We start from the raw sequence: 26323 nt of genomic DNA on the forward strand, positions 1-26323 counted from the left end.
TTCGCCCATATTAGTTCTAGATCCTGATTTCGCTCCTAATAGTTATTAGGAGATTTCGCTCGTAATGAATGTGTACTTTGGAGCGAATCTGATCCACTATATATAGTGGCAGTTGGGGCGAAATAAGACACATAGTTCTAGGTGTTTTCTTCTGGTGAGCCACGAAGTGCTGCCGAAGTGTTGTCAGAGCTTGTGATTGCTTCAGTGATCAATAATACAACAGTTTAAAGTGTATACAGCTGAGATTGCACCAAAGCATTAGTTTCCGCCTCTTGTTTTGGATAGGAATTCTTCTGATCGACTCATTCAGGGCCGAGAACGATCCTACACGTATTCGCCATACCCCAAGCTTTAAAAGAAAATAAGTTAAGAATATTTACCTTTTAGCTAGCTTCCAACCGATAACAGTTTTAGTATAGTAAAACCCGTGGAGTCAAAATATCAAAACTCAAGTCTGAATATCTGGGGGGTTCTATAGTCCAGAGTGAACAGATTCAGTGTACGGGTCATAGTTTAGTTCCTTTGACACGACCCGTTACGTAAGAATAAGATTAATTCGCTAAATTAAGCGTAGATTGATTAGAATGTGGTTTATACCTAACCGAGCGTAAGGACTCATTGGATAAAGATTAATCAAACCAAGATTCTGATTTGGAAAGGTTTAAAATGGTTTTGACCCGTTACGCCTAGTTTATGCGAATTAGGTTCGCATAACTAGTTATGCGCATAAAGACGTGTTCGGAAGGTCGGATGGGCATACGATAAGTCCAAGTAGTAAAATGATATCTTTAGTTGAAGTACCTACTGATCTAAATTCAGATTATAAGTTGGTTTAGTTTAAAACCATTTATTTAGCTACTTTGACCACATAAGGGTATTGCGGTCATTTTGAATAATAATTTCAAGATTTGTCGTTTAACCCATCTAACGGATTGACCATGTGGTATAACTTCAGAAAGTTATACTCAACAACAACATGGTCTTAAAAAAAGTTTAAAACAGATCGTAACGTTGACCAAACGGGTCAGAATCAAAATTCAAAGCAAAAGTCAAACTGATTGACTTTTTGTTAGCTATTATAATCGGGAATAATGCCCCTATAAAGCGAAGCTCTGCCTCGTTGTAAGTATTATAACCCTGCCTGTTACCCTACACGATCGATCTAGGGCTCTGTAACGCATGTCAAGGCTCTGCCTGACTCGGTCGTTGGAGTTTTGTCTCATGTTACACCCGATTGATCTAGGACTTTGTAATGCATGTCAAGGCTCTGTCTGACTCAGTCATTGGAGTTCTGTCTCATGTTGTAGGGTCAATGTGATTTGGGTTATTTTACTAGCATGTGTGTGTTGTTTAATTTTAATAGTTAATTACCAGGAGAATCACCAGAAAGCTATAGTAGTATCACCTAAGTCAACAATGTGAGTACATTCTCTTTTATAAACACTTTTTGTGAGTCAAATTATTTTACCAAACCTCAAATGTTTTCAAATACAATTACAGTGATTAAGTCTTTGTAATTCTACAATTGCTGCCAGTATTATGGGATTTGTATACAGTACTTGATAACCTTCACAATTGGACACAGGTATCCAATGTGTGATATGACCATAATCACAGATCCGTCGAGTGACACATATTGAACGAGTAATTATGTAGATATAAACATTGTAATCACCCTTAATACTGTAATGTGTAACAACTGATGCTTTACAAAATGCAATGTACTTGCCAGTATTTCTTGCTGATAAAATGTTTTTAAAACGCGTTTCAGGTAACTTAATGTGAAGCTAATAGAAGCCAGTTGGAGAGCCCTGGAGGCTTAAACTTGTGGCTATAAAGTTACCAAATAAGAAACGGAGTTTATATTTTCAATAATTAGGGTTTATCCCTATAAATGTATTGTCTAATGAAACTCACGTTTTATCCCAATTATTATTATAAAAGTTTGGTGTTTAACTCTGATAAAAATATTTCTTCACTACGGTCCTGATGTATTCCGCAACCAATTTAATAAACACCGATACCATCCGCTCTGCGTGCTCGCTGCACCCGCCTCCCGGGGCAGGGGGTCGGGGGGTGCGACAAATAAAACATAATAATAATTGATAAATAAAAAATGACATTTAATAAAACGTTTTAATATACCCATTTATTAAAATTTGACATTTAAAAGTTTGACAATTAAAGACATAATAATACTCATTTAGTAATATTAAATAATACCCATTTAATAAAAATTTGACATTTAAAAAATTTGACAATTAAAGACATAATAATAATTCATAAATAAAAAACTTTATTATAATATATACAATTCGTTTTATAAAAAAAATTGACATTTAATAATACTTATAAAAATTTGACATTTTATAATATACACAATTCATTTCATAAAAATATGAAGTTTTTAATAATAATACTTAACAAAAAAACATATACACATTTTTTTATTAAAAATATACACAATTCACTTCATAAAAAATATAAAAAATATGAAGTTTTATAATGTTAACACATTTTTACTGACAACATTTTATAAAAAATAATTTTCTTATATAAATATTTCACAACTTTCTTATACAAAAACCCTATCAACTAAAATAAAGTTCCATATGTACATCCCAATCATTGGGTAATCATTGGCTGACACCCAATGATTGGCATTAATTAGAGCTATGAGGGGCGTATGGGGGGTCATTTTGAGGCGTATTAGACAATGAGGGGCGTATAAGGTTTGGGGGATGTGTAGATATTATTAGGGATGTGTGGATAGCTGCACGGAACTATAAACAAAGAAGGCTAGAACTAGTTTTTCACCGGCCCAAATATACTTTTCTATCCCCTGCCTAATATGGGCCGAACAGTACGATAAAACCTTATTATTATGTTCTGCATGTCGCCAGCCCCAAACCCTTGATTGACCCCATGGAAGACGCCGTATTACCTGAAAGCCACATCCTCGAAGTTTTATCCAGACTACCGCTGAAAACAATAATTCGCTGCAAGTGCGTGTGCAAAAAGTGGCGTGATCTTGTTTCCCACACCTACTTTGTTGATCTTCATCTCTCCAGATCGCGTCGGTGCTTAACGTTTCATTCTGACCCGATATTAGAGTTGGTAGAAGTGGAACACGAAGTTGGTTGCAACCGGTTAACCATCAATCGTGTGAAAAGCGTTGATCTTCATCTTAGTGCAGTTGGTGCTTTTAATCGGATATTTCAAGTGGGTTCGGTCAATGGTTTGATCTGCTTGCATCAGGAAGGTTATGCCACTTACATATTCAATCCTGTGGTCGAAGAATATATGATCCTCCCTGAACCACGTTTTTTGGATTATGTTTGGTGTTTAAGTTATGGCTTCGGAGTTTCACTGGCAGGGGAGTACAAAGTGATAAGGGTCTGTGGTTGGACAGAACCTGAATATCTGGAGGCTGAAGTCGATGCTGTTGAAATCGACGTTTACACGCTTGGCACCAACCAATGGAGAAGGTTGGGACAAACCCCTTTCAACATTGACTATTCGGGGGAACTCGGTTCTTCTGGCGTGTTTGTGAAGAGTCATGTGTATTGGATTGCTGATGGCCAAATTTACGATTTCAATTTGGATACAAAGAAATTTGAGTAAATTCCGTCCCCTCCTGGACCGGGAGATGATCAAGAATCAAAACAAATGTGGGGAGTCCTGGAAGGTAGTTTAAGTAGATTTTTGTGGTGTTCGTTAGGATTAGAGGTTTGGGTGATGAAGGAATATTCTTGGTCTAAAGTGATAGCGGTGATCCAGGAAAATGTAGACCCGGTTCTCCAATCGCCAGAGTAGAAACCGGTGTTTCTCACTGATGGTTCAGAAGTTACTAGTGTTTTGATCTTCTGGCCTAAGGGAACAGAAAGTCTGGGGGCGTATTGTCTTAACACGAATAAGACTTTGGATCTGAATTTGCGGGGTGACTTTTGGACGGTAATGAGTACTTATCGTCCTAGTTTTGTTAAACTACAAAACTTTGGATCAGAGAGAGTTCATTCCTTGCGCAGTAATGACGTTGTCTCTGTAAAGAATAGATACAAGTCCAGTTTGAAGTTTATGCAAAGGTAAAAGGGCACCAAGCATAATTCCATGTTTAAGGGACAGTGACGTTCAAATCCGTTTGATGTTAAATGTTGAATTTGTTACCTTTCTTATGCTCTTGACTTTTGAATCTTTAAAATTCATTGTATGCCATTTTATGCTTTGTTAGGATTAAGACATGCTTCAAGAAATAGAACTCGATCAAGTTTGACTTTTGATTTACAATACATAATTTACAAATATTTTAACCCAAAAGTTAAGAATATTGTAGAATTTTAATTATCTTATGGTAAACATGTTATGAAATACCTTCATCAATGCTCAATTAAGCTTACATACTTAACTGTTCTTCTTGTATTAGTAAAGCTGGCTGCCATTATTGCAACATTTGCCATGATCACAGTCCATTCAGGGCAAATGGCATTTCGTTGGCTCGGTCTTGCATGTTATTTGCACTAACTTGTTTACGATCAAAAATCCTGACATGGGCCCAATTGGTTGTTAACCACTTTTTCTACTCTGTTGAAAGTCCATAAGTCGTCAGCAGCCTTATTTTACTAGTATGTCCAATACGATTACAAGATTATCTTGTTTCAGTAACAATCAGTTCTTTTTGATAGAATAATTCAGGGAACTTTATTGTTACAAAATACCCTTTGGGTGACTTCCAAAGCATTTGACCCATTTCTAAGGTGACTTCTAAAACATTTGACCCATTGAAATTGCAAACTCAATGGAATTGGAATTTCAGAATTAGGAAGATGAAAAGATTGGATTTTCTTGCTGATGTGTAAAATCTGTTACCAACAGTCACATTTATACTTAGTTATCTCACAGAAACTTACCAGACAGACAGGCATGATAATCAGTAGGAGTTTTTTGACTTTTGAGAGGCTAATTAAGTAAGGGTGGAATGGGTGCTCACCACATGGGGAGTAGTAAACTCCTCTATCCACTCCCCATTTTACACTCAAATAGGAGGGATGTTCCACCCAAACATTTTTTTTCTTAAAAAAAGATTAAATGTGTGATTGGTTAGAAGATGGTGGGGCCCACCATTAACCATCTCTTTCTCCTCTTCCCCACATCGGTGACTACTGCCCAATAACAACCATCACCATACACCGGATGGGGGCCGGCGGCGTTGTGCCCGCGCGGTGAACCTTATCCCCGCACAAGTCACCGCATTACATCCCGTCCAGCCTAATATAGGGAACAAGGTCCCGACCCACCAATTTTGTCAGGCCTATTAGTCGTTTGTATTGGATTGATGGATATGCGCCGCTTGCGTTGTGCACATATAATGTATATATGTATGGGCGCTCGGGGGGCAAAAGTGAAATGGTACTAGCTTTAACATTATTTTACTAATTTCGTGAAAATAACGTTAAAAGCGGTGGATGGTTAATCATGCATCATGTGGTAGCGTTAATGCTGAAAGACACGAGGGTTCATGCACCAATTGGTCTCTGTCCCGATTGTTATGTGCCTTAGATCCAAGGCTTGATACAAAACTACAATCAAGCCGGGGGTCTCACTGGAAGCAGCCTCTCTATTCCTACGAGGTAAAGGTAAGACTGTCTACATCTACCCTCCTCAGACCCTACCTTAGTTTTGCTATTGGTGGGATTTACTAAGTATGATGATGATCCTTAGCTTTGTTATTGGTGGGATGATTGTAGGACCGTTATTGACAGTCGTGTGAGTCAATCAGAGCTAGCAACTACCGAAAATGCAGCGGGAATACAAAATCGGCATGAATCAAAGCAGAAATGGAGTAGAAACAGAAAGAGATCACTTTAAAACAGTTTTCTCATTGATCTTTCACAAAATACACGAGCAGCAGTTCGGCTACACGGGAGACATGAACGTGCAAAATGAGAAAACAACACTACTATATATAGGGGTTAGGGTTTCGCTTATATGACATGTCCATATGAGCGAAATCATCAAGTTGGGATTTCGCTCATATGACACATGTACATATAAGCGAAATCTAAACATGAAAATCTAACTTTTACACTTCAACCCCTTATACAATACATAATTAACACATCTAGACCCTATACATTGATCAACTAAGACTAAGACGCAGGCTTTAGACATTCGTGCACCAACAAACTCCCCCTTGGATACAGCCACAGTCTTCAGTCTTGGTCTTCGGGTCTTCACAACGACTTGAACTTTTCTTCGTGCTGCTTAGGCTTCCTCCTAAGAGTGTTCCTTATCATGTTGTTCTCTTTCTTTCTCTTCTTATCTTCTTCAGCTTGAATGTGCATCCATTTGCCTCTGTTGTCATCAAGCTTTTGACGTTCACGAGCAGCTTTCCTTTTCATTTTCTCATTGAGCGACCACCATGATGACTTCCATTTACTCTCAGAATTAATATTCTTCTGAAAGTAAAGGGTTGCAACTCCTTGAAATTGCATGGCCTGCTCTCTGTCCTCTGGCTGATAGTGAATTTTGTTTGTGAAAAGACATTCGATATCCTTTGCAGAGCAGTTAACTAACCACATCGGGTCATAGATATGAATTTCTCGCAATTCGCTTCTTGCTCGATAAGTAATCACTGCTTCAGTTGTAATACAACAATAAACCCAGCCCATGAAGCCTTTGTAAAATTCTTGCTCCATTGGTGGCACTGGTATAGTTTTCATCGTTCTAGGCTTTTTCACATTCAGTATCGTTTCTTCAACACCCATCACTAGATCTCTTCTCGTAACTCTCTTCGGATAATGTGGCTTCCAGTGTTTGAAATCTCTCAAAGCCTCAAACTTGATCAAACCCCACATAGCAACACCATTTTTCCTGACAGGATATCCCATGGTTCTAACCTTTGACAACTCATCTACATCCCACCATGGAAGTGACATAATATCATGTAACTTTTCAAAATATTGCACGCCACATTCTTTTCTGATTGCATATGCATTAACTTGAGGTAAGAAACCCCAGCTAATGATGTCACCGAGAGATACGCTTCGATCACGTTGATAATACTTTAACGGTCGTTTAAACTTCCTCTCGTGACTTTCTTTGAACCACTTTTTCCTTTCTTCTTTTGCCATATCTTTTTGAGTGCCATCAAAGTTCTTATCTTTCAGGATCTCAGATACTTTTCTTCGCAATTCATCACGATTCTCTTTCGTAAAGAATTCCATCAACGTTGGTAACTGTGAAGTATCTTCACTGACGCTTTCATCACATGTCCAGTCTTCAACTTCAACTCTATCATACAAATCAGCCTCTTCAACATATCGATACTCATATTCAGGCTGCTGATTGATGTCGAAGGCATTCAACTCTTCTTCAAACTCGGCATTCATTTCTTCCTCAAAATTGAATTTGAAGTCAGGATTCACCATGCGAGTCATTTCCTTAATTGCTTCCAACGTGTAAGTATGGAAATGCTCTCCTTCTTCACGATAAGTATCCAACCTCAGAATCAACTTTTCAGCTTGTTGAACATTCTGTGCATCATCTGACTCCCCCTGTCTATCAGCTCCCCCTGATTCTTCGTTCACTGAGTCGTTCATCAAATCATCAACTGTCTTCTCAGTAGAAGCTTCAGTAACTCTCAATCCTGTACCACCCTGAGCATCATCGTCATCATCATCAGAACCGTGACTGCTCGCAGAATACACTTTCTCATCTTTAACATCTTCCTCTTCATCCTCCTCTTCATCATCTTCCTCATCACTATCACCCGTTAACTCTTCAAGAGGTGTATAATCCTCAAACAAACCAGAAATAGCAGAGATAGGTTCAGGATTTTCAACAACCATAGAAGGAACAATCGATCTCTCAGTCACTGCAGAACTTCCTTCAACTCCTTTACCCTTTTCTTTCATTTGTTCATCAATTTTAGCTTGGCGTTCTGCTCTGAGCTCTTCAACTTGCAGCTCTTCAAACTTTTGCTCTACAGACGTTCCGAGCATGCTTTCAACAACTTTATTCAGCATATAGAACTCGTGATCTCTGAAAGCTTTAGCTGCTTCAAGCTCTTTGTTCTTCAATTTGAAGTATTCATTTTGTTCATCACGTCGAGCTTTTTCTTCTTCCAGCTCAGCAACTCTCACCTTCAAGATGTCTATCTCATATTGATCACTGTCAATTTTCTTCAACAGCTCTTTGTTATCACCCTCCAACCTCTTTACACGCATTTCAAGAATTCTTTCACGATCTGCAACTTTCTTGTTTTCAGCGGCTAACTTCTTGTTCTTAGCAATTACTTCATCAACCTTCTTTTCAACATTCTTTACTTGTGAAGTGTTTGCAAAATCAAAATCTCCTACATCATCAAGGCTTACATTCAAATTCAAAGGAATATTTGGGAAATTTCGATACCCCGCAGAACCAGGTGTTAGTTGACCTTGGGTAAGTGGAGGTGTTTGAAAAAATTCTTGTGATGTAAGAAGGGTTTGTTGTGGTGGTGGTGAAGTTTGTTGTGGTGGAGTAGGTTGTCGGGGTGGTGATTGGATTGGTGATTGTGGTGGTGTTGGTTCATGTGGTGGTGTAGGTGGTTTCTTGGTTTCTTTTGTTGGTTTCTTCTTTAGCACAATCTTTGGCATTTTAATCTTTGGTGTAACTTTTCGAATCTTCGGAGATACGACTTTCTTTCGTGCTCTACCTCTCTTTTTACCACCTGGAGGAGATTGTGATTCTGAGACATGTTCTGGAGAAGGCACATAAGCATCATCATCGTCCTTTTCCTGTCTCTTTCTCTTCCTTAATAACTTCTCTTGTTCTGTTTCCTCCTGAATTCTTCGTAAACATTCAGTCTCATCTACTACTTCTTCATCTAAAGAACTCGAGGAGCTTGTAGTGTCTTTATTCACATCATCACCTTCAATATCATCGATAACCTTTCCTTTCCCTTTATGAGCTTCAACATTGACTACTTGCTCAGCTTCAACCTCAACAGAAGGCCCTGTCTCTAAGACATCTGTATCAAACAACATATGTTCATCAACAATAAATGGATTTTCTTCCGTAGCTACCACTGGTTCTTTTTCTGCAGTGACCATCGGATCATCTTCTTCGGGTTCATCAATTAAAGACGTTTTTGCAGCTTTCTTTTGCTTCTTCTTTGGTTGTGAAGAAGATCCCTCAACCTTTTGAACAATAGGAGTGGCCTTTCTGCGTCTTCTCCCTGTTTCCTTCACATACCATTCATTCTTGGTGTTTTTGAAATCTTTAAGAATATTCAGCTCTTCAGCATATGCTGCCTCTTTCATTTCAGCTTCGTTTCTCTAGTTCTGATGATCAACTGGATCTGGATCAACATAGTTAGCATCTATTATAAAACCAAAGAATTCAGCAACAACTGTCGGTTCTGGGTGATTCGGATGATATCTCACAAGCTGTTTAAGCGTATCATTGCTCATGTGTGATTGTATCAACAAGTCATTCTTTATGTTTCTGTCAATCTCATGATAAGCGTGATCAATCAACATCTGCGCGAACCTCGGATACATCCAACTCTTGCTATCTGTTTTAATATTCTCAGCCATATAGTGGAATACAATGTGTGAGAAATTGTACTTCTTGTTCAATACTAATGCCGTAACCATATCCATTTGATAATCATGCATCGTATCATAACTTCCTTTCGTATGGCTCAATAACATCAACACATAGTGAATAAGGAACTTGTATGGTTTTTGAAACTTCGACTTCAGATAGTTCCCAGCATTTAAAGCTCCCTGATAACCCATTCTTAGCATGCAGCCTTTCACCATTCTTTCTGGAAATCTCGTTGGCGACTCTGCCTCATCTGGAAAGTTAAAAACTTCACGGATAAGCGCTTCAGTGACTAGAATCTTTTCCATCTTGCCATGCACCTCAACAATTGACGAAATTACTTTATTCTGATCATCGTAACTTGCATTTTTCTAGAAACGTTCTATGTGAGATTTGTATAATGGTCGTTGATTAGTAAGTGCTTTCTGGATGGGAATACGACCCATGAACTCCAATATACCACTAAATTTTGCCAACTCTGGGTTTTTCTGAATATCCAAATCACAACAACTGTTGTGAAGAGGATCAAAAACAACACTGGAACCCTGCACATCTTTATCACATACACTGAATCAGAATTACTTAGAAAAATTTCAAAAATTTACAAGTGATTACAAAATTTTCAATTGAAAACCCTAAGTGGATAATGAGCGAAATCAGGATTGACATAAGAACGAAATCAAAATTGTTCAACATTGTGCACCATGAGCAAAACCATGTAACATTAAGAGCGAAACCACTAATGTGCACAATAAGCGAAACCACAACATGCACTCATGAGCGAAATCCTATGTATGCACAATAAGCGGAATCACAAACAACCCTAAGAGCGAAACCACTGATGTTCATAAGAGCGGAATCAGTTAATCCTTTGATTTTGGGGTGAAATCATCATCAGACATTCAAAATTCATCAAATCCCAAAATTGAACTCAATAAACTGTTAATAAGTTAATTCCGACACTAAGGGTATGTTTTAATTTCACTTTTGACTATGAATAAACCCTAGATCTAACACTGAAACATCCAGTTACTCGACAAACTTCAATTATCAACAAATCTGAAACAATCAAATACAAATCTGTTATCTATACACTAAAACGACTATACATGACTGTTTTCAAATTCAAATTCAACTGTTAAAGGCCTAAATCTATGCTTTGTTCAATAACATGTGCCGACAGTTCAAAATACGGGTGTTTTTGGTCAAATTGAACTACACACTACCTTGCCTATGATTAACAACTATGAAACTAGTAAGATCTGTAGAAATTTGGGCAGCAATTCGACTGTAAACAATGATTTTAGGGTTTCGCTTCAAGTCGCCGGAGAGAGAGTGTCTTAGAGCGAAAGGGTGAAAAGTGACATATGAGCGGAACCATTCTACTTATATAGTAGGTGTGATTTCGCTCTTAAGACCAATGGTCCTTATGAGCGAAACCGCATGGAAGCTATAAGCGAAACCTCATGAGAAGCAACCATATGAGCGAAATCTGTTTTAGGTGTACTTATAAGCGAAATCATTGTTTAAGTGACACATGAGCGAAATTAGATCATGATTTTCAAAAAAAAATTTAACATTTTAACACTTTTCTGATTAAACACCATCACACCTAGTTAACCAAGTCCAAATCAATGACCTTGGTCAACTACTTGGCCTACCAAGTCCAAGTTAATGACCTTGGTTGACCGAATTATGAAGTACGCAGTCATTTCAATCTGAAAATAGTTCAAATGAATGAACTTTTGAACGTTTTGAACTTCCAAACACTTTTCAACTACCAACACTGTACCAATCATTGTTTAGCATCTCCAGCTTGCCCAGCCCTCATCAAACACTGACATGATCTGCACTAAGCTTTGATCGTCCGATTCCCAATGTCAGTTGTCGAAAATAAATGAGAAACTAAAATCTTTTTGGATTTTAACTGGATAAAACTGAAAACTGTACACACAATCTTTTTGTGAATGTGTTAGGGGATCATATCAGCTGCCGACTAGACACTAGCACCATTAAGCTGTTATTTCATTTTCAGCATTAAACAATTCGCGTAGATTGCCGATATACTGATCCTCTTATATTCTCACAAAACTTTCAAACCGTTCGGGATACAGAATTAGTGTTTTAGGTCTTAAACATCTACATGTGTCCCACCTCAGTATATACTCCCGTATACAGATCCCAGTATTCAGTCTTACAGGTGAGTATACCACAGCTGATATCTGTTCAGGTGTAGGTGCGAGGGCCGTGAGAGCTCAGGTCGATACTTCCATATACGCAGAGAGATGACGGCTTCGACTTTAAGGTGTGTCCCCTTTAGAGGATCTTTTGTTTTCAACAGCGGCGACTATCAATTTTATTGTTTCATCAGCTTGCTGAGGGCGAGCTTATATTTCAAAGCTTTTTGCAGAAAGTATTATCCGGGGACTAGGTCAGTACTTCCATACAGCAGAAGTCCCGGAATAATACCCCAGATATCACTGAGCATAAAGACCTAGTATCTCAAAATACGGGATCCTTCAAACAGGATTTCAGGGGTTACCTATATATCCTGGAGGTGTTCCCCACGTAGACGCAAGTAAATTTTATGTTTATATCCCAAACCGATCTACTGATTTTGCAAAAACCTACCGGCACATCTTTAGCGAGACTGCTTAATTGCATTTTATACATTACAATTCTTTAGCGTACTGTGTCTGTCTAGCTGATGTACTATCATTTCCCCTATTCTACACAACTCTTTTTGTATTTTTTTTAATGTTTTTGGATTTTTGAATTTTATCATGTTTTTGTATTTTTCTGCAATTTCTCCCCCTAAAACTAAAACATATTTTTGTGTTTTTGTTTTTATCGAAAAGCAGAAAATAAACTGTACAAACAAAATTGACAACACGACAAAGGTTCACGTCAGATCGCCGCCCAACTCGGCTTCACATTCAATTACCCTCCCAGGTTGCAGATTTTTCATCCCGTTCAATTTCAAAAGATAATAAAATCTCTTTTTGTCAAATGGTTTCGTGTAAAAATCCGCTTTCTGATCATCGGTGTGCAAGTGTTCAATCCGAATTAACTTTTTCTCGTGACAATCACGGATAAAGTGGTGACGGATTTCAATGTGTTTAGTTTTTGAATGGTGAACCAGATTTTTAGTTATGTTGATAGCTGCTTCATTGTCCACATAGATCGGAGTATCTAAGAACTGCAAACCGAAGTCGCGCATCTGCTGTTGGATCCAAAGGATCTGCGAGCAACAGCTGGAGGCTGAAACGTATTCAGCCTCACAACTAGAGAGCGCTACTGCGGTTTGTTTCTTACACTGCAAGGTGACGAGTCGAGTTCCGAAGAACTGACACCCAACAGTGGTGGACTTTGCGTTTTGCTTGCAACTCCCAAAGTCAGAATCAGCAAAACCAGATAAAGTAAAGTCACCGGATCGAGGATACCACAAGCCGATGCTTGGGCAGCCTTTCAAATACCGTAAAATACGTTTCACTATGGTCAGGTGTGACTGCTTTGGATTTGACTGATATCTGGCGCAGAGGCATGTAGGGTACATGATGTCTGGACGGGAAGCCGTGAGATACATTAGAGAGCCAATAATCGATCGGTACAACGTCTCGTCCATCTTCACTCCATTCTCGTCTGGACAAATTCCATGATTCTGCGCAAGGGGGGTGGATGCAGGACTGCAATCTGTCATGTCGAACTTGTCAAGCATGTCCTTTACATACTTTTTCTGGTGAATGAAGATTCCGTCGGGCATTTGTTCCACCTGCAGCCCGAGGAAGAACTTCATCTCCCCCATCGAACTCATTTCGAACTTTTTCTTCATCACTCTCTCAAACTCTTTGCACAGGTCGTCGTTGGTGGAACCAAATATGATGTCGTCAACATAAATTTGTACGATCAACAGGTGTCCTGCCTCTTCCTGGTGAACAAAGTGCTGTCTACTGTTCCTCTTGTGAACCCGTTGGCCAACAAGTATTGAGAAAGCGTCTCGTACCAGGCTCTCGGGGCCTGGTGAAGTCCGTAAAGCGCTTTGTCTAGTAGATACACCTTGTCTTTGTGCAGTGGGTCTTTGAACCCCGGCGGTTGCCCCACATACACTTCCTCTTTGATCTTTCCATAAAGGAAGGCAGATTTGATGTCAAGTTGATATACTTTAAAATCTTTCCAAGACGTGAAGGCTAGAAATATCCGAATTGCCTCAAGTCTGGCAACCGGTGCGTAAACTTCCTTGTAATCTATTCCTTCTTGTTGACTGAAGCCTTGTTCCACAAGTCGCGCTTTGTTCCTTACCACGACGCCTCTATCATCACGTTTACACTTAAACACCCACTTCATCTTGATTAACTTCTGATTCTCAGGCAGATCGACAAGTCTCCAGACGCCCAGCTTTTCGAACTGTTGCAGCTCCTCCAGCATTGCATTCACCCAGCTATCCTCGGTCAACGCTTCTTTGTAAGTTCTGGGCTCTATCTGTGAAATGAAACATTTTAATGAGACTTCTTTCAGCAAATCAGCAATAGATGAATAGAAACAAGTAAGAGCTCGGTCTATTTGATGTCGGGTTTTGACACCACTTTGCAGGTCACCAATAATCTGTTCTGAAGGGTGGTAAGACAAAGTCCGTGGCATCACGGTGTTAGGCACTATCACTTCTGATTCCAAATTCGATATGTCGAGATCAACGGTTTGATCCTCAGCCTGCGTCGAAGTATCATTTGGCTCCTCGTCAAAGGTTGGAGCGGGTTCCTCCTCTGAGTCGTTAGAAACGTCAAATGATGGAGCTGGTTCCTCTGGTGATTCGTGAGTTGTTCCACTCGGTCCTGCTTCATTGTCGTGAGTACCCAGGGTGGGTTGAGGAACTACTGGCGGTATAGGCACTTGTTCCTGTGGCATATTTTGCTGATACTGGTACAAAAGTGCTAGTTCCACATCACTCGGCTCGACCGGCAGTTGAAACGACTCCCATAGCTTATCGTAGTCGAAAAGGAATCTTTGTCCGGGAAGTTGTGGCGATGGAGTGTGCTTCTGACAATCCACGTGTTGGACTTGAATCACCTTCCCCAGACATGGCACAAACACCCTCTTCAGCGGGCTTGCGTAACCTACAAAGAAACCTGATGTGTGTAAAATGCAACATATAAATTACATCAAATGAGGCATAAAACTAACCCTTTTTAAGTACTAATGTTGGAAAAAGAGTGTTTTTGTCTTCCTTTTGTATTTTCAGGATTAAATGAGCTCAAATTCACAAAAGAAGCAAAAAGACAGCTAAATCTAACATAAATACAAGAAAAGGAACATAAGTGGAATGCCCGACCCCTCAACAGCATCCTCCCAAGCAAAATAGAGAAGGCAGAAGACTGAACACGCCCCGTGCTCAGCCAGCACGGGGCCGTGCCCAAGAAGCAGCAGAAAAGACAAACCTATAGAAGCTTCTATTGCCCACCACGGGGCCGTGCCCAGTGAACACGGGGGCGTGGCGAAAGTACAGCAGGCGCATTAATTGTAATTGCGAATTACAATTAATGAAGAGAGAGAGTGTCAGACAGGCACGGGGCCGTGTCCAGCGGACACGGGGCCGTGCCCAGCCTTCTGTTCAGCCTATAAATAGGAGTGCTTGGTTTCATTGCAACTCATCCCCTTGGCACACCACCTCTCTCACACTTCATCAACCACCCACCACCACCATAACACCATCATCCATTGTCCATCATAGAGTGTGTGAGTCGTCTCGGGATCCAAGATTGATCGTAAGAGTTCTTGACAATCAAGGTCATGTTTGCCTAAGTCTCTTACATCACTTGGTGAGGACAAGTGTTTAGTATAATACTTTTTATTTTCAATCTTTTGCACTTTTTATTTGGTTTTGTATTAATGACTTTAATAACTAGTTGCTTATGTTGAAGGTGATTCTTCGTTATCGTTTGTCCGTGGTGTCTTGACATTATTTTACTGTCTATATAAAATAAAAGATTTTCACCATTCATATCTCCACGGTCTATATAGAGGTATGTTGGCTACCTGGTCGGGGGTTAAGGGAACGGTTTGGTAAGGGTCTTGCCCTTGTTCAGCGTTTAGAGGTCCTGCAAGGGACCTGGGTCAAATTTAGTAGGATCTCCTTCAATACCCATAGGTATTGGATGGCAGTGATCCAAACTCTTTGACCCCCTCATAAGTTAACTACTATTAATACTATAACCCGGCTATTTAGGACTGTATCCCTGCTGACTCAGACTACTTAGTCGAGGGTAACGTCACCTCCAAAAGAGGGGCCTACCATAATTTGCATTAATAACTTAATTCATTATCTTTCAACAATCCGACCCTTTAGGATTGTATCCTTGCTGACTCAAACTACTGGGTTGAGGGTAACGTCGCCTTCAAAAGAGGGGCCTACTACAATAACTAAGATAATCTCTTAAACAAGTGCAAAAGTGCGAAAATAATCAAAGGTTATACTAATACACGAGTCGGATCCAAGTGATTCATCTTGTCTATCTGTTTTTTTATTTTATTTTCAGCATTTAGTTAGTTTTTATTCTAAAAATCTTTTCTAACATTTTGATTTGGTTAGACGTTGAGGATAAACCGGTACTAAAAGCTCTTGTGTCCTTAGACGACCTCGGTATCTTACCAACACTATACTACATCCACGATGGGTTCACTTGCCCATATGTGTGTTTAGTGTTAGTAAATATCGTGTTTCATCAATTTAAAACTTGGCTAAAAGTGTAAAAAGGGCTTAAAATATACATCTAAAATATTTTACACTACACACGCATCAAGTTTTTAGCGCCGTTGCCGGGGACACAAGGATTTTAAGAAAGTTAGGAATCAACGGCCTAATCATATTTTTATTTTTCTTTTTTATTTTTTAGGATTTTCTTAGTTTTTCAGCTTCTACAGAGCTCAGCACGGGCCGTGCCCGCTGAACACGCCCCCGTGCTCAATCATTGGGACTGGCAATCCTGTTTTAAGTCAGACAGTAAGCTGAACACGGGGCCGTGCTCACTCAACACGCCCCCGTGCCCAAGATTCACTTACTGAAAACAGAACCGTTAGATCCCGGCGGTTGGTAATTTCTGACATAAACATGAGTGATAGTAATTCTTTTTACTTTCGGCACTCTTATGGTACGTGGTGTCAATTATGTGGAGGCGAACATAAAGAATTAAAATGTTACTTTCTAAATTATAGGCCCCACTACATAGACCCACCGATTCCTTATAACCTTAAGAGGGGCGAAAGTAAAAATAATCACTATCTCTCCCTCGAATGCGCCCAGCCAGATATTTTAGGAGAAATGCTCCTTGACGAGTTATTTCAACTAGAAGAGCTAATTTTAAATTGGTCAAAAGAGCTTAGGAAGGATTTTATTGATCCACTCCAAGACGATGACCATAAAGAAATGTTGGGATCGCATTCCGACAACCTCGTTGTTCCCAAAAATACCTTCATACCTAGCGAAGACTTGGACGATAGTCGTCCCTGTGCCGATTGTGCCGTGAAGGACTCTCCATCGACTTCGTTCGGTGCATACATAGACCTGAGCGATTCGGCATACACCTTCTTTAACGAGAGCCCGGGAAAGGGTTAGACTTGTCCACCTAGAATGAAAATAGGAATTACCCTCACCGACAACCTCTTGCGTTCTTGCCTTAGTCTAGGACAATTAAGGTATCTTAGGCACTTTGGGGTTGTTCCAACCAGTCAGGAGCCACCCGATACTATTAAGTTCCTTAAAAAATTAGACAAACTTCATAAAACAGTCTCTCGACACGGGGCCATGTCCAGCCAACACGCCCCCGTGCCCACCAAAAGATTCCCTTCTGATCCTTACGTCAGAATACGGACAAACTGTGTCAGAATTCCATCTGCACATGGGGTCGTGCCCACTGAACACGGGGTCGTGTCCATGATGCTGTCGTTTTCTATAAATGCAGCCAAGAATTCTGCACATTTGGACTAACTTGGGACAGAGATTTGAAGGAATCTTCTCTCAACTATCCTAGGTAAGTTCTAAAAGAAGGTTCCAACAACCCATCTTGTCATTTTCTCTCTTAACCATTTCCTTCTTCTTCATCTTTCTCCAAGAACCTCCATTAAAGTTTGAATTTTTTTCAAGCTTTGTGGTAGGGATTGATGAGTTTTGATCAGGGAATCTTAGTAAAAATATGTTGTATAACATTGTTTTAAGTTACTAATGTTTAAAAAGACCCCACAAGTTCAGAAAATAACTTAAAACTTCAAGTTTCCCTGCTCCAAAACTCTGCAGAAAGATGAACACGGGGCCGTGCTCATTGAGCACGGGGCCGTGTCCGGTCTACTGTTTCAGCAAATAAACTATCTTTAGTTTGTTTTTTTTAGAATGTCAAGTGAAAACAGCGAAACATCTTCTGTGCATTCATCAGACAACCGAAGAGGAAGGAGGCCCTCCATTGAAGCTACACTTGTGCATTATGTAATAGCATTAAGGGAGGCTCTCGACGAAATGACGTCAGTAGAGGAGGTCTTAATCGACCGTATTAACGATCTTACGGTGGGACTCGAGAGTAGCTTCCAAGACATTAACCTCTTGCAACAGAGGTTAAATATTCTTGTAGCACCCCCGATGGAACCGGTCCTCCCTCAACAGGATTGGAACCTGGCGCTCGGAGTTAACAACCCTACCGGGTGGGACGACTTTCCGGCGGAACCTCCCATGGAGCACCAACAAGAGATCCCGGTAGAAATCGAAACTCCTCAAACTAATGCTAATGAGCCTTCTTTTCTCCTTCCAAGGGAGGTGGAGGAGTGGCTCGCCGACATATGAGGAAAGCCACACCCAGAAGAAGGAGTTCTATAAAGGCCATATATAACCAAGATACTAGCTTCTTGGAAATTTTGCTAACTAAAATAAAGTATAGGCTAGAACTCCACGGTTTAATGCTTCTTTGTTTTCTTATCTAGTTTAATATAAATTTAGGACTATGTAAGATCTCTCTATGATTTCAATGGAATGATGGTTTGAATGGTTCATAAGAAATAAAACACATTCATGGTGGTAGAGGATGATAAGGGAAATGAGAAACATGGCCCCATGCACAAGAACAAGGCCACACGTCGACAATTTCTCCGTTACAGTAGGTTCAACACGGGCCGTGCCCAGCCACCACGGCCCCGTGCTGAACCCCCTGCAGAAAAATGCCCAGTTCAGGTAACTAGACACGGGCCGTGTTCACCAGACACACCCCCGTGTCCAGGCTTCTGTTTCTTTTTCTTAATTATCGTTACTGGCACCTGAACACGGGGCCGTGTCCGGTCCCCCTGGGGCCGTGTCCAGACTGCCAGTAACATAAATTTTTGCTTTTAAACACCATGTTACACATTCAATCAACCTAAAAATTTATTTTTGGGACACATTGAGGACAATGTGTAATTTAAGTGTGGGGGGATGCTAAAACCTTGAAATTTTGCAAGTTCTAATAACAAGCCTTACACAAAACTCTATTGAAACCGCTAATCACCCCAAATTTTTTTTTTTCATTTTTTTTACTTGTCTAAAGTTTAAGTTGGGAATTCTAAGATTAATAAGGTTATATTTTTGCAAATTTACAACCGATAGCGTCGTGATAAAAAGAACTAACATAAGAAAATTATGAAACGGCATGACAAACTTAGTTAAAATTCGATTATATATACTTGATCACATAGAAAAACCCATTCCCACATAGAGTGAGTTTTGAGCCTTTATTGAGCATACAAATACACATCTTTAGACTAAATGCTCATTTTTCGTTTCTTGTGTGAATAGCCGCTTGGTTCTTACGACTCTAGAACTTGCCACGACGATTCATTCCCGGTCCTTACCAACTTAAACCCAAGTAAGTAAATGATGGAGGCATAATGGACTAACCCTTTTTCTTTCAAAACCCTTATTTTTATTTTTCCTTCCACCTACCCAAAAACTCCCCCTAGTTAACCCCTTTGAGCCTAAACCTTTCATTTCTTTACCCTAAAGCCCTTTTACCCACCAAAACCTTTTTTTTACTCTTTATTTTAGTAACAAGCTCGGTTTTCGTGTGACAAAAAAAAAAAGATGAAGTTAGAAATAAACAAACAAAACTCTTAAAACAAAAGGCTTGTTTGAAGAAATACTTCATTAAAAATAAAAAGTCACTAAAACAAAATGTTTTACGAAAACCGACGCTTTTTACGCTTTTCGCCCTTTTCTACTAACCACTAACCCAACTACCCACCTTTAGCCCAAGCCTTTACACAAAAAGTCCTCTTGAGATTTACAAAGGTAACAAGTTAAAAAGGAGGATTGATTGCTTGGCAAGCCTAGGGTAGGAATAAGTTCCACGCCGCTCTCGAGTGATTCACTAAAAATACACCTTCGGCCGAGTGTGAGTGATTTCTCCCGTGAGGTATGTGAACTTGTATATAAATGGAATTTTAAAAAGGCATGCTATGCCCAAATAAGTAATTTATCCTATGAAACGTTCTAAATAAATCATAACGAATAGGATTGTAAATAAATAAAAATAAAACCGAAAAGATCTTGGATTCCCGACACTCTATGACAAGATAAAACCTGCTCTTCTACCCATTCCATTTGGGAGTGTAAGCCACGCATTAAAGAGTTTTGCTTGAGGACAAGCAAAAATTCAAGTGTGGGGGTATTTTGGATGCTAAAACCTTGAAATTTTGCAAGTCCTAATAACAAGCCTTGCACAAAACTCTATTGAAACCGCTAATCACCCCAAATTTTTTTCAAAAAAATTTTTTTTTTCATTTTTTTTACTTGTCTAAAGTTTAAGTTGGGAATTCTAAGATTAATAAGGATATATTTTTGCAAGTTTACAACCGATAGCTTCGTGATAAAAAGAACTAACATAAGAAAATTATGAAACGGCATGACAAGCTTAGTTAAAATTCGATTATATATACTTGATCACATAGAAAAACCCATTCCCACAAAAAGTGAGTTTTGAGCCTTTATTGAGCATACAAATACACATCTTTAGACTAAATGCTCATTTTTCGTTTCTTGTGTGAATAGCCGTTTGGTTCTTACGACTCTAGAACTTGCCACGACGATTCATTCCCGGTCCTTACCAACTTAAACCCAAGTAAGTAAATGATGGAGGCATTAGGACTAACCCTTTTTTCTTTCAAAACCATTATTTTTATTTTTCCTTCCACCTACCCAAAAACTCCCCATAGTTAACCCCTTTGAGCCTAAACCTTTCATTTCTTTACCCTAAAGCCCTTTTACCCACCAAAACCTTTTTTTTACCCTTTATTTTAGTAACAAGCTCGGTTTTCATATGACTAAAAAAAATGATGAAGTTAGAAATAAACAAACAAAGCTCTTAAAACAAAAAGCTTGTTTGAAGAAATACTTCATTAAAAATAAAAAGTCACTAAAACAAAATGTTTTACAAAAACCGACGCTTTTTACGCTTTTCGCCCTTTTCTACTAACCACTAACCCAACTACCCACCTTTAGCCCAAGCCTTTACCCAAAAAGTCCTCTTGATATTTACAAAGGTAACAAGTTAAAAAGGATGAGGATTGATTGCTTGGCAAGCCTATGGTAGGAATAAGTTCCACGCCGCTCTCGAGTGATTCACTAAAAATACACCTTCGGCCGAGTGTGAGTGATTTCTCCCGTGAGGTATGTGAACTTGTATATAAATGGAATTTTAAAAAGGCATGCTATGCCCAAATAAGTAATTTATCCTATGAAACGTTCTAAATAAATCATAACGAATAGGATTGTAAATAAATAAAAATAAAACCAAAAAGATCTTCGATTCCCGACACTCTATGACAAGCTAAAACCTTCTCTTCTAACCATTCCATTTGGGAGTGTAAGCCCCGCATTAAAGAGTTTTGCTTGAGGACAAGCAAAAATTCAAGTGTGGGGGTATTTGATGTGTATAAATGCAACATATAAATTACATCAAATGAGGCATAAAACTAACCCTTTTTAAGTACTAATGTTGGAAAAAGAGTGTTTTTGTCTTCCTTTTGTATTTTCAATATTAAATGAGCTCAAATTCACAAAAGAAGCAAAAAGACAGCTAAATCTAACATAAATACAAGAAAAGGAACATAAGTGGAATGCCCGACCCCTCAACAGCATCCTCCCAAGCAAAATAGAGAAGGCAGAAGACTGAACACGCCCCGTGTTCAGCCAGCACTGGGCCGTGCTCAAGAAGCAGCAGAAAAGACAAACCTATAGAAGCTTCTATTGCCCACCACGGGGCCGTGCCCAGTGAACACGGGGGCGTGGCGAAAGTACAGCGGGCGCATTAATTGTAATTGTGAATTACAATTAATGAAGAGAGAGAGTGTCAGACAGGCATGGGGCCGTGTCTAGCGGACACGGGGCCGTGCCCAGCCTTCTGTTCAGCCTATAAATAGGAGTGCTTGGTTTCATTGCAACTCATCCCCTTGGCACACCACCTCTCTCACACTTCATCCACCACCCACCACCACCATAACACCATCATCCACCACCATCATCCATTGTCCATCATAGAGTGTGTGAGTCGTCTCAGGATCCAAGATTGATCGTAAGAGTTCTTGATAATCAAGGCCATGTTTGCCTAAGTCTCTTACATCACTTGGTGAAGACAAGTGTTTAGTATAATACTTTTTATTTTCAATCTTTTGCACTTTTTATTTGGTTTTGTATTAATGACTTTAATAACTAGTTGCTTATGTTGAAGGTGATTCTTCCTTATCGTTTGTCCGTGGTGTCTTGGCATTATTTTACTGTCTATATAAAATAAAAGATTTTCACCATTCATATCTCCACGGTCTATATGGAGGTATGTTGGCTACCTGGTCGGGGGTTAAGGGAACGGTTTGGTAAGGGTCTTGCCCTTGTTCAACGTTTAGAGGTCCTGCAAGGGACCTGGGTCAAATTTAATAGGATCTCCTTCAATACCCATAGGTATTGGATGGCGGGGATCCAAATTCTTTGACCCCCTCATAAGTTAACTACTATTAATACTATTACCCGGCTATTTAGGACTGTATCCCTGCTGACTCAGACTACTTAGTCGAGGGTAACGTCACCTCTAAAAGAGGGGCCTACCATAATTTGCATTAATAACTTAATTCATTATCTTTCAATAATCCGACCCTTTAGGATTGTATCCTTGCTGACTCAAACTACTGGGTTGAGGGTAACGTCGCCTTCAAAAGAGGGGCCTACTACAATAACTAAGATAATCTCTTAAACAAGTGCGAAAATAATCAAATGTTATACTAATACACGAGTCGGATCCAAGTAATTCATCTTGTCTATCTGTTTTTTATTTTATTTTCAGCATTTAGTTAGTTTTTATTCTAAAAAACTTTTCTAACATTTTGATTTGGTTAGACGTTGAGGATAAACCGGTACTAAAAGCTCTTGTGTCCTTGGACGACCTCGGTATCTTACAAACACTATACTACGTCCACGATGGGTGCACTTGCCCATATGTGTGTTTAGTGTTAGTAAATATCGTGTTTTATAAATTTAAAACTTGGCTAAAAGTGTAAAAAGGGCTTAAAATATACATCTAAAATATATTACACTACACACGCATCAAAACCCTCATTAGATTTAGCGCCAAATTTACCATTTTCATCTACAAACGTGCAAGCACTACAACAAAAATGGCTTTTTAGAACCTTTTCTGTGGGACGCTTGTAAAAGAGGGTCCTAAAAAACTATTTAATAGGACTAATGAACTTTTGGGGTCCTTTCATAATATACTCTACTAAACCGGTGTCCTAAAAAACTATTTAATAGGATGGATGATTTTTTTGGGGTCCTATTATCATGTAATTTAATAGGACACTTAAAATGTAGATCCTAATAAAGTACTTTATAAGACATTTAATTGTTAGTGTCCCATTATGTGGTACTGTATTAGGACACTTGATCATCTGGGGTCCTATTATAACATAACTTAATAGGGCACGTTGTAGTTAAGTCGTAAATGTTCAGTGTTATAGGACCCTTTCTAGTCGAAGTCATATTAGAACTTAACTTAATAGGACACTTACACTTGGGTCTTATAACTTTAAACTTTATAGGACGCTTAATCATTGTGGTGTTATTATAATACACCGTAATAGGACACTTGATATTTGAGTCATAAAATATTAGTTTTATAGGACGCTTATTCGCTAGAGTTTTATTATAATATAATTTAAAAAGACACTTGACACTTGGGTCTTATAAATTTAACCTTTATAGGACGCTTAATCATTGTGGTGTTATTATAATACACTGTAATAGGACACCTGATATTTGAGTCATAAAACATCAGTTTTATAGGACGTTTATTCGCTAGAGTTCTATTATAACATAACCTAATAGGACAGTTGACACTAGGGTCTTATAACTTTAACCTTTATAGGACGCTTAATCATTATGGTGTTATTATAATACACCGTAATAGGATACTTAATATTCGAGTCGTTAAACATAAGTTTTATAGGACGTTTATTCGCTAGAGTTTTATAATAACACTAGGTTATTGACCCGTGATTACACGGGATGGTAGTAAACGAACAATAATTTTGAAACTAAAGTTTCATCATTCATCCTGCTACATTCATTTCCACCCTGGGTTATGGTTTTCTCTGGTTGAAAGTGGGACACAAACTCAAACAATATTTTTTGAATGGGCAACTCAAACTTTCATTCATAAATTAAAACCGAGCAAGGTGTTGGGGTATACACCATCCAAACCCCATGGTTACACCATTACATTAAAGTACATAAGAATATTTGTCTAGCCCAAACATGACAAGTCAAAACTACTCTATCTATTCCAAGTGAGTTCCAACCCCAAATATTTATGATAGAACATCCGAGGCAAGATCTGATCTAACCCAGCAGATGTACTAGTTGTGATAAATATCTGTTCACATAGAGATAACTATTAAAAAACAAGTAATTGCGATGAAAAAATAATTATTATAACTACAAACAAAAAACCATTTAGTGGCACACACATTTAATGGCATTAAGTTTTTTTTGCCACTAATATATGTTTTAGTGTCACTTTACGTATGGTGTAGTTGCTTAATACACGCTTTTAGTGGCATTTAACTTATATGCCACTAATTTAAGTTTTTAATGACACATTACTTATGCCACTGAAATTTCAAGCCCTTATCCTGATATAAAAAATTTGCCAACAAAATAAGAAAATGTCCAAAAACAATATTTTTTACACTTTAATATTTTAAATTAAAAATATTGTTTTATTTCAACTTCAAAAAAGAAAAAAATAGTAAAACCTTTTTTTTACATAAAAAATATATAAACTGCTTTTAACTTTTATTTCAGTTTCCCTCTCAAAACCAATTTCCCCCCTAAATCTCAAACTTTTAGACTATCGAAAAATTTTAGTTCCCTCTAAATCTTTTAATTTTCCCCCAATTATCTATATATTAAAATTACCTTTACCTATATATTAAAATTAGAATGAAATGAATAGTAGCTATATATTAAAATTATAATGGAATTATCTATTATCTATATGAATACAAACTGCCCATAAATAGTGAGTGTTTGATAAAGTAAGCTGCCAGCGATGGCTTTTTTTTTTATTATACCTCAATTTTAATCAGAGAATAAAAACAATTTCAAGCAAGTTAAAACACAAAAACATTGCTGCCCGAGTTGCATCCGCGAATGATGCGGTGACGCATGTTCGAGCCAAGGGGGTGCAATATTTTTGCCTTTTTTTTCTTAGTAAAATCTTCAATGAGTATTCTCAATGCCAATTGGTTAACAAGATTTTATGGTTTTAATAATAAAATTTCAATAACGTTTAGCGAATTTTAGGATTAGTTGGTTCAATCCAAAAAAATCAATGGCTCGAAATTTTAGATTTTACCATATATAGTGAAGAAGGCATGAAGGTGAGAAATAGTTATTTTAATACATATCATTTAATTTTTATCTTTTATAAATAAATTGCATTTTTATCAAGTTTTATTTATTGTGACGTACTACGTTTCGATAAAAATTCTTCTTTTTAAGTGAGAGAGTCAGGTATAAATGATTTTTTCAATGTTCCTATCGAGGTAGTGGCCAAACGAACAGATTTCGATCAAATAACGGATACCTGTATTATCGGAGTTTGGTATTGGTATTCATTTATATTGTTTTCAATTGATGTAATTCTTTCGGTTGTTAAACTTAGTGCCACTATCGTATCAGTATCGTAACAAATCAAACCGATACTGACCGAATGCCCGCCGCAACGCGCGGAAAATCTCACTAGTTATATATATGGTTAGTGGGCGATTATGAATAGTGTTAGCAGTAAAATAGTAAAAGTAAAATATAGCAAAGTTTTGCTTAGGTTAAAAGAGAAGTAACATCTCTTATATTTCTTGCTTTACCATGCTTTATCATAGATCCTACGTGCTTTTCTTCCCCTTTTGACACCACCTCCACAAATTGCTAGGTGTCTAATGGAGAAAGAAGGTAGTGTGGACATCAGAGTATTTTAGATTTGAGTTTCATGATTGTTATGCAAGTAAAAAAAATGAGTAAATTATGTTTTTCGTCCCTGTGGTTATATCACTTTTATTATATTAGCCTAAAATAAGAATTTTTAACATATCTACCCTCATGGTCTTTATAACTAACCATTTTGGCCCCCATGATATCTAGACTTAGGGGCCAAAATGGTTAGTTATAGAGACTATGGGGACAGAT

At 38.4% G+C, this 26323-nt stretch overlaps 1 protein-coding gene across 1 annotated transcript; it reads left to right on the forward strand.

Annotated features, from left to right (window-relative positions):
- The first annotated feature begins 2925 nt into the window (after positions 1–2925).
- LOC110931987 (F-box protein At3g07870) lies at positions 2926–3624 on the forward strand. Its single transcript, XM_022175355.1, has one exon. The coding sequence runs from the start codon at positions 2926–2928 to the stop codon at positions 3622–3624; it is 699 nt and encodes a 232-aa protein (XP_022031047.1).
- The last annotated feature ends 22699 nt before the right edge of the window (positions 3625–26323 follow it).

Source organism: Helianthus annuus, chromosome 3 (assembly GCF_002127325.2).
Source record: "Helianthus annuus cultivar XRQ/B chromosome 3, HanXRQr2.0-SUNRISE, whole genome shotgun sequence".
NCBI classification, from domain to species: Eukaryota; Viridiplantae; Streptophyta; class Magnoliopsida; order Asterales; family Asteraceae; genus Helianthus; species Helianthus annuus.

Bases quoted from the DNA above. Each gene is read 5' to 3' on its own strand.
- LOC110931987 (XM_022175355.1), top strand. From the start codon at position 2,926: ATGGAAGACGCCGTATTACCTGAAAGCCACATCCTCGAAGTTTTATCC.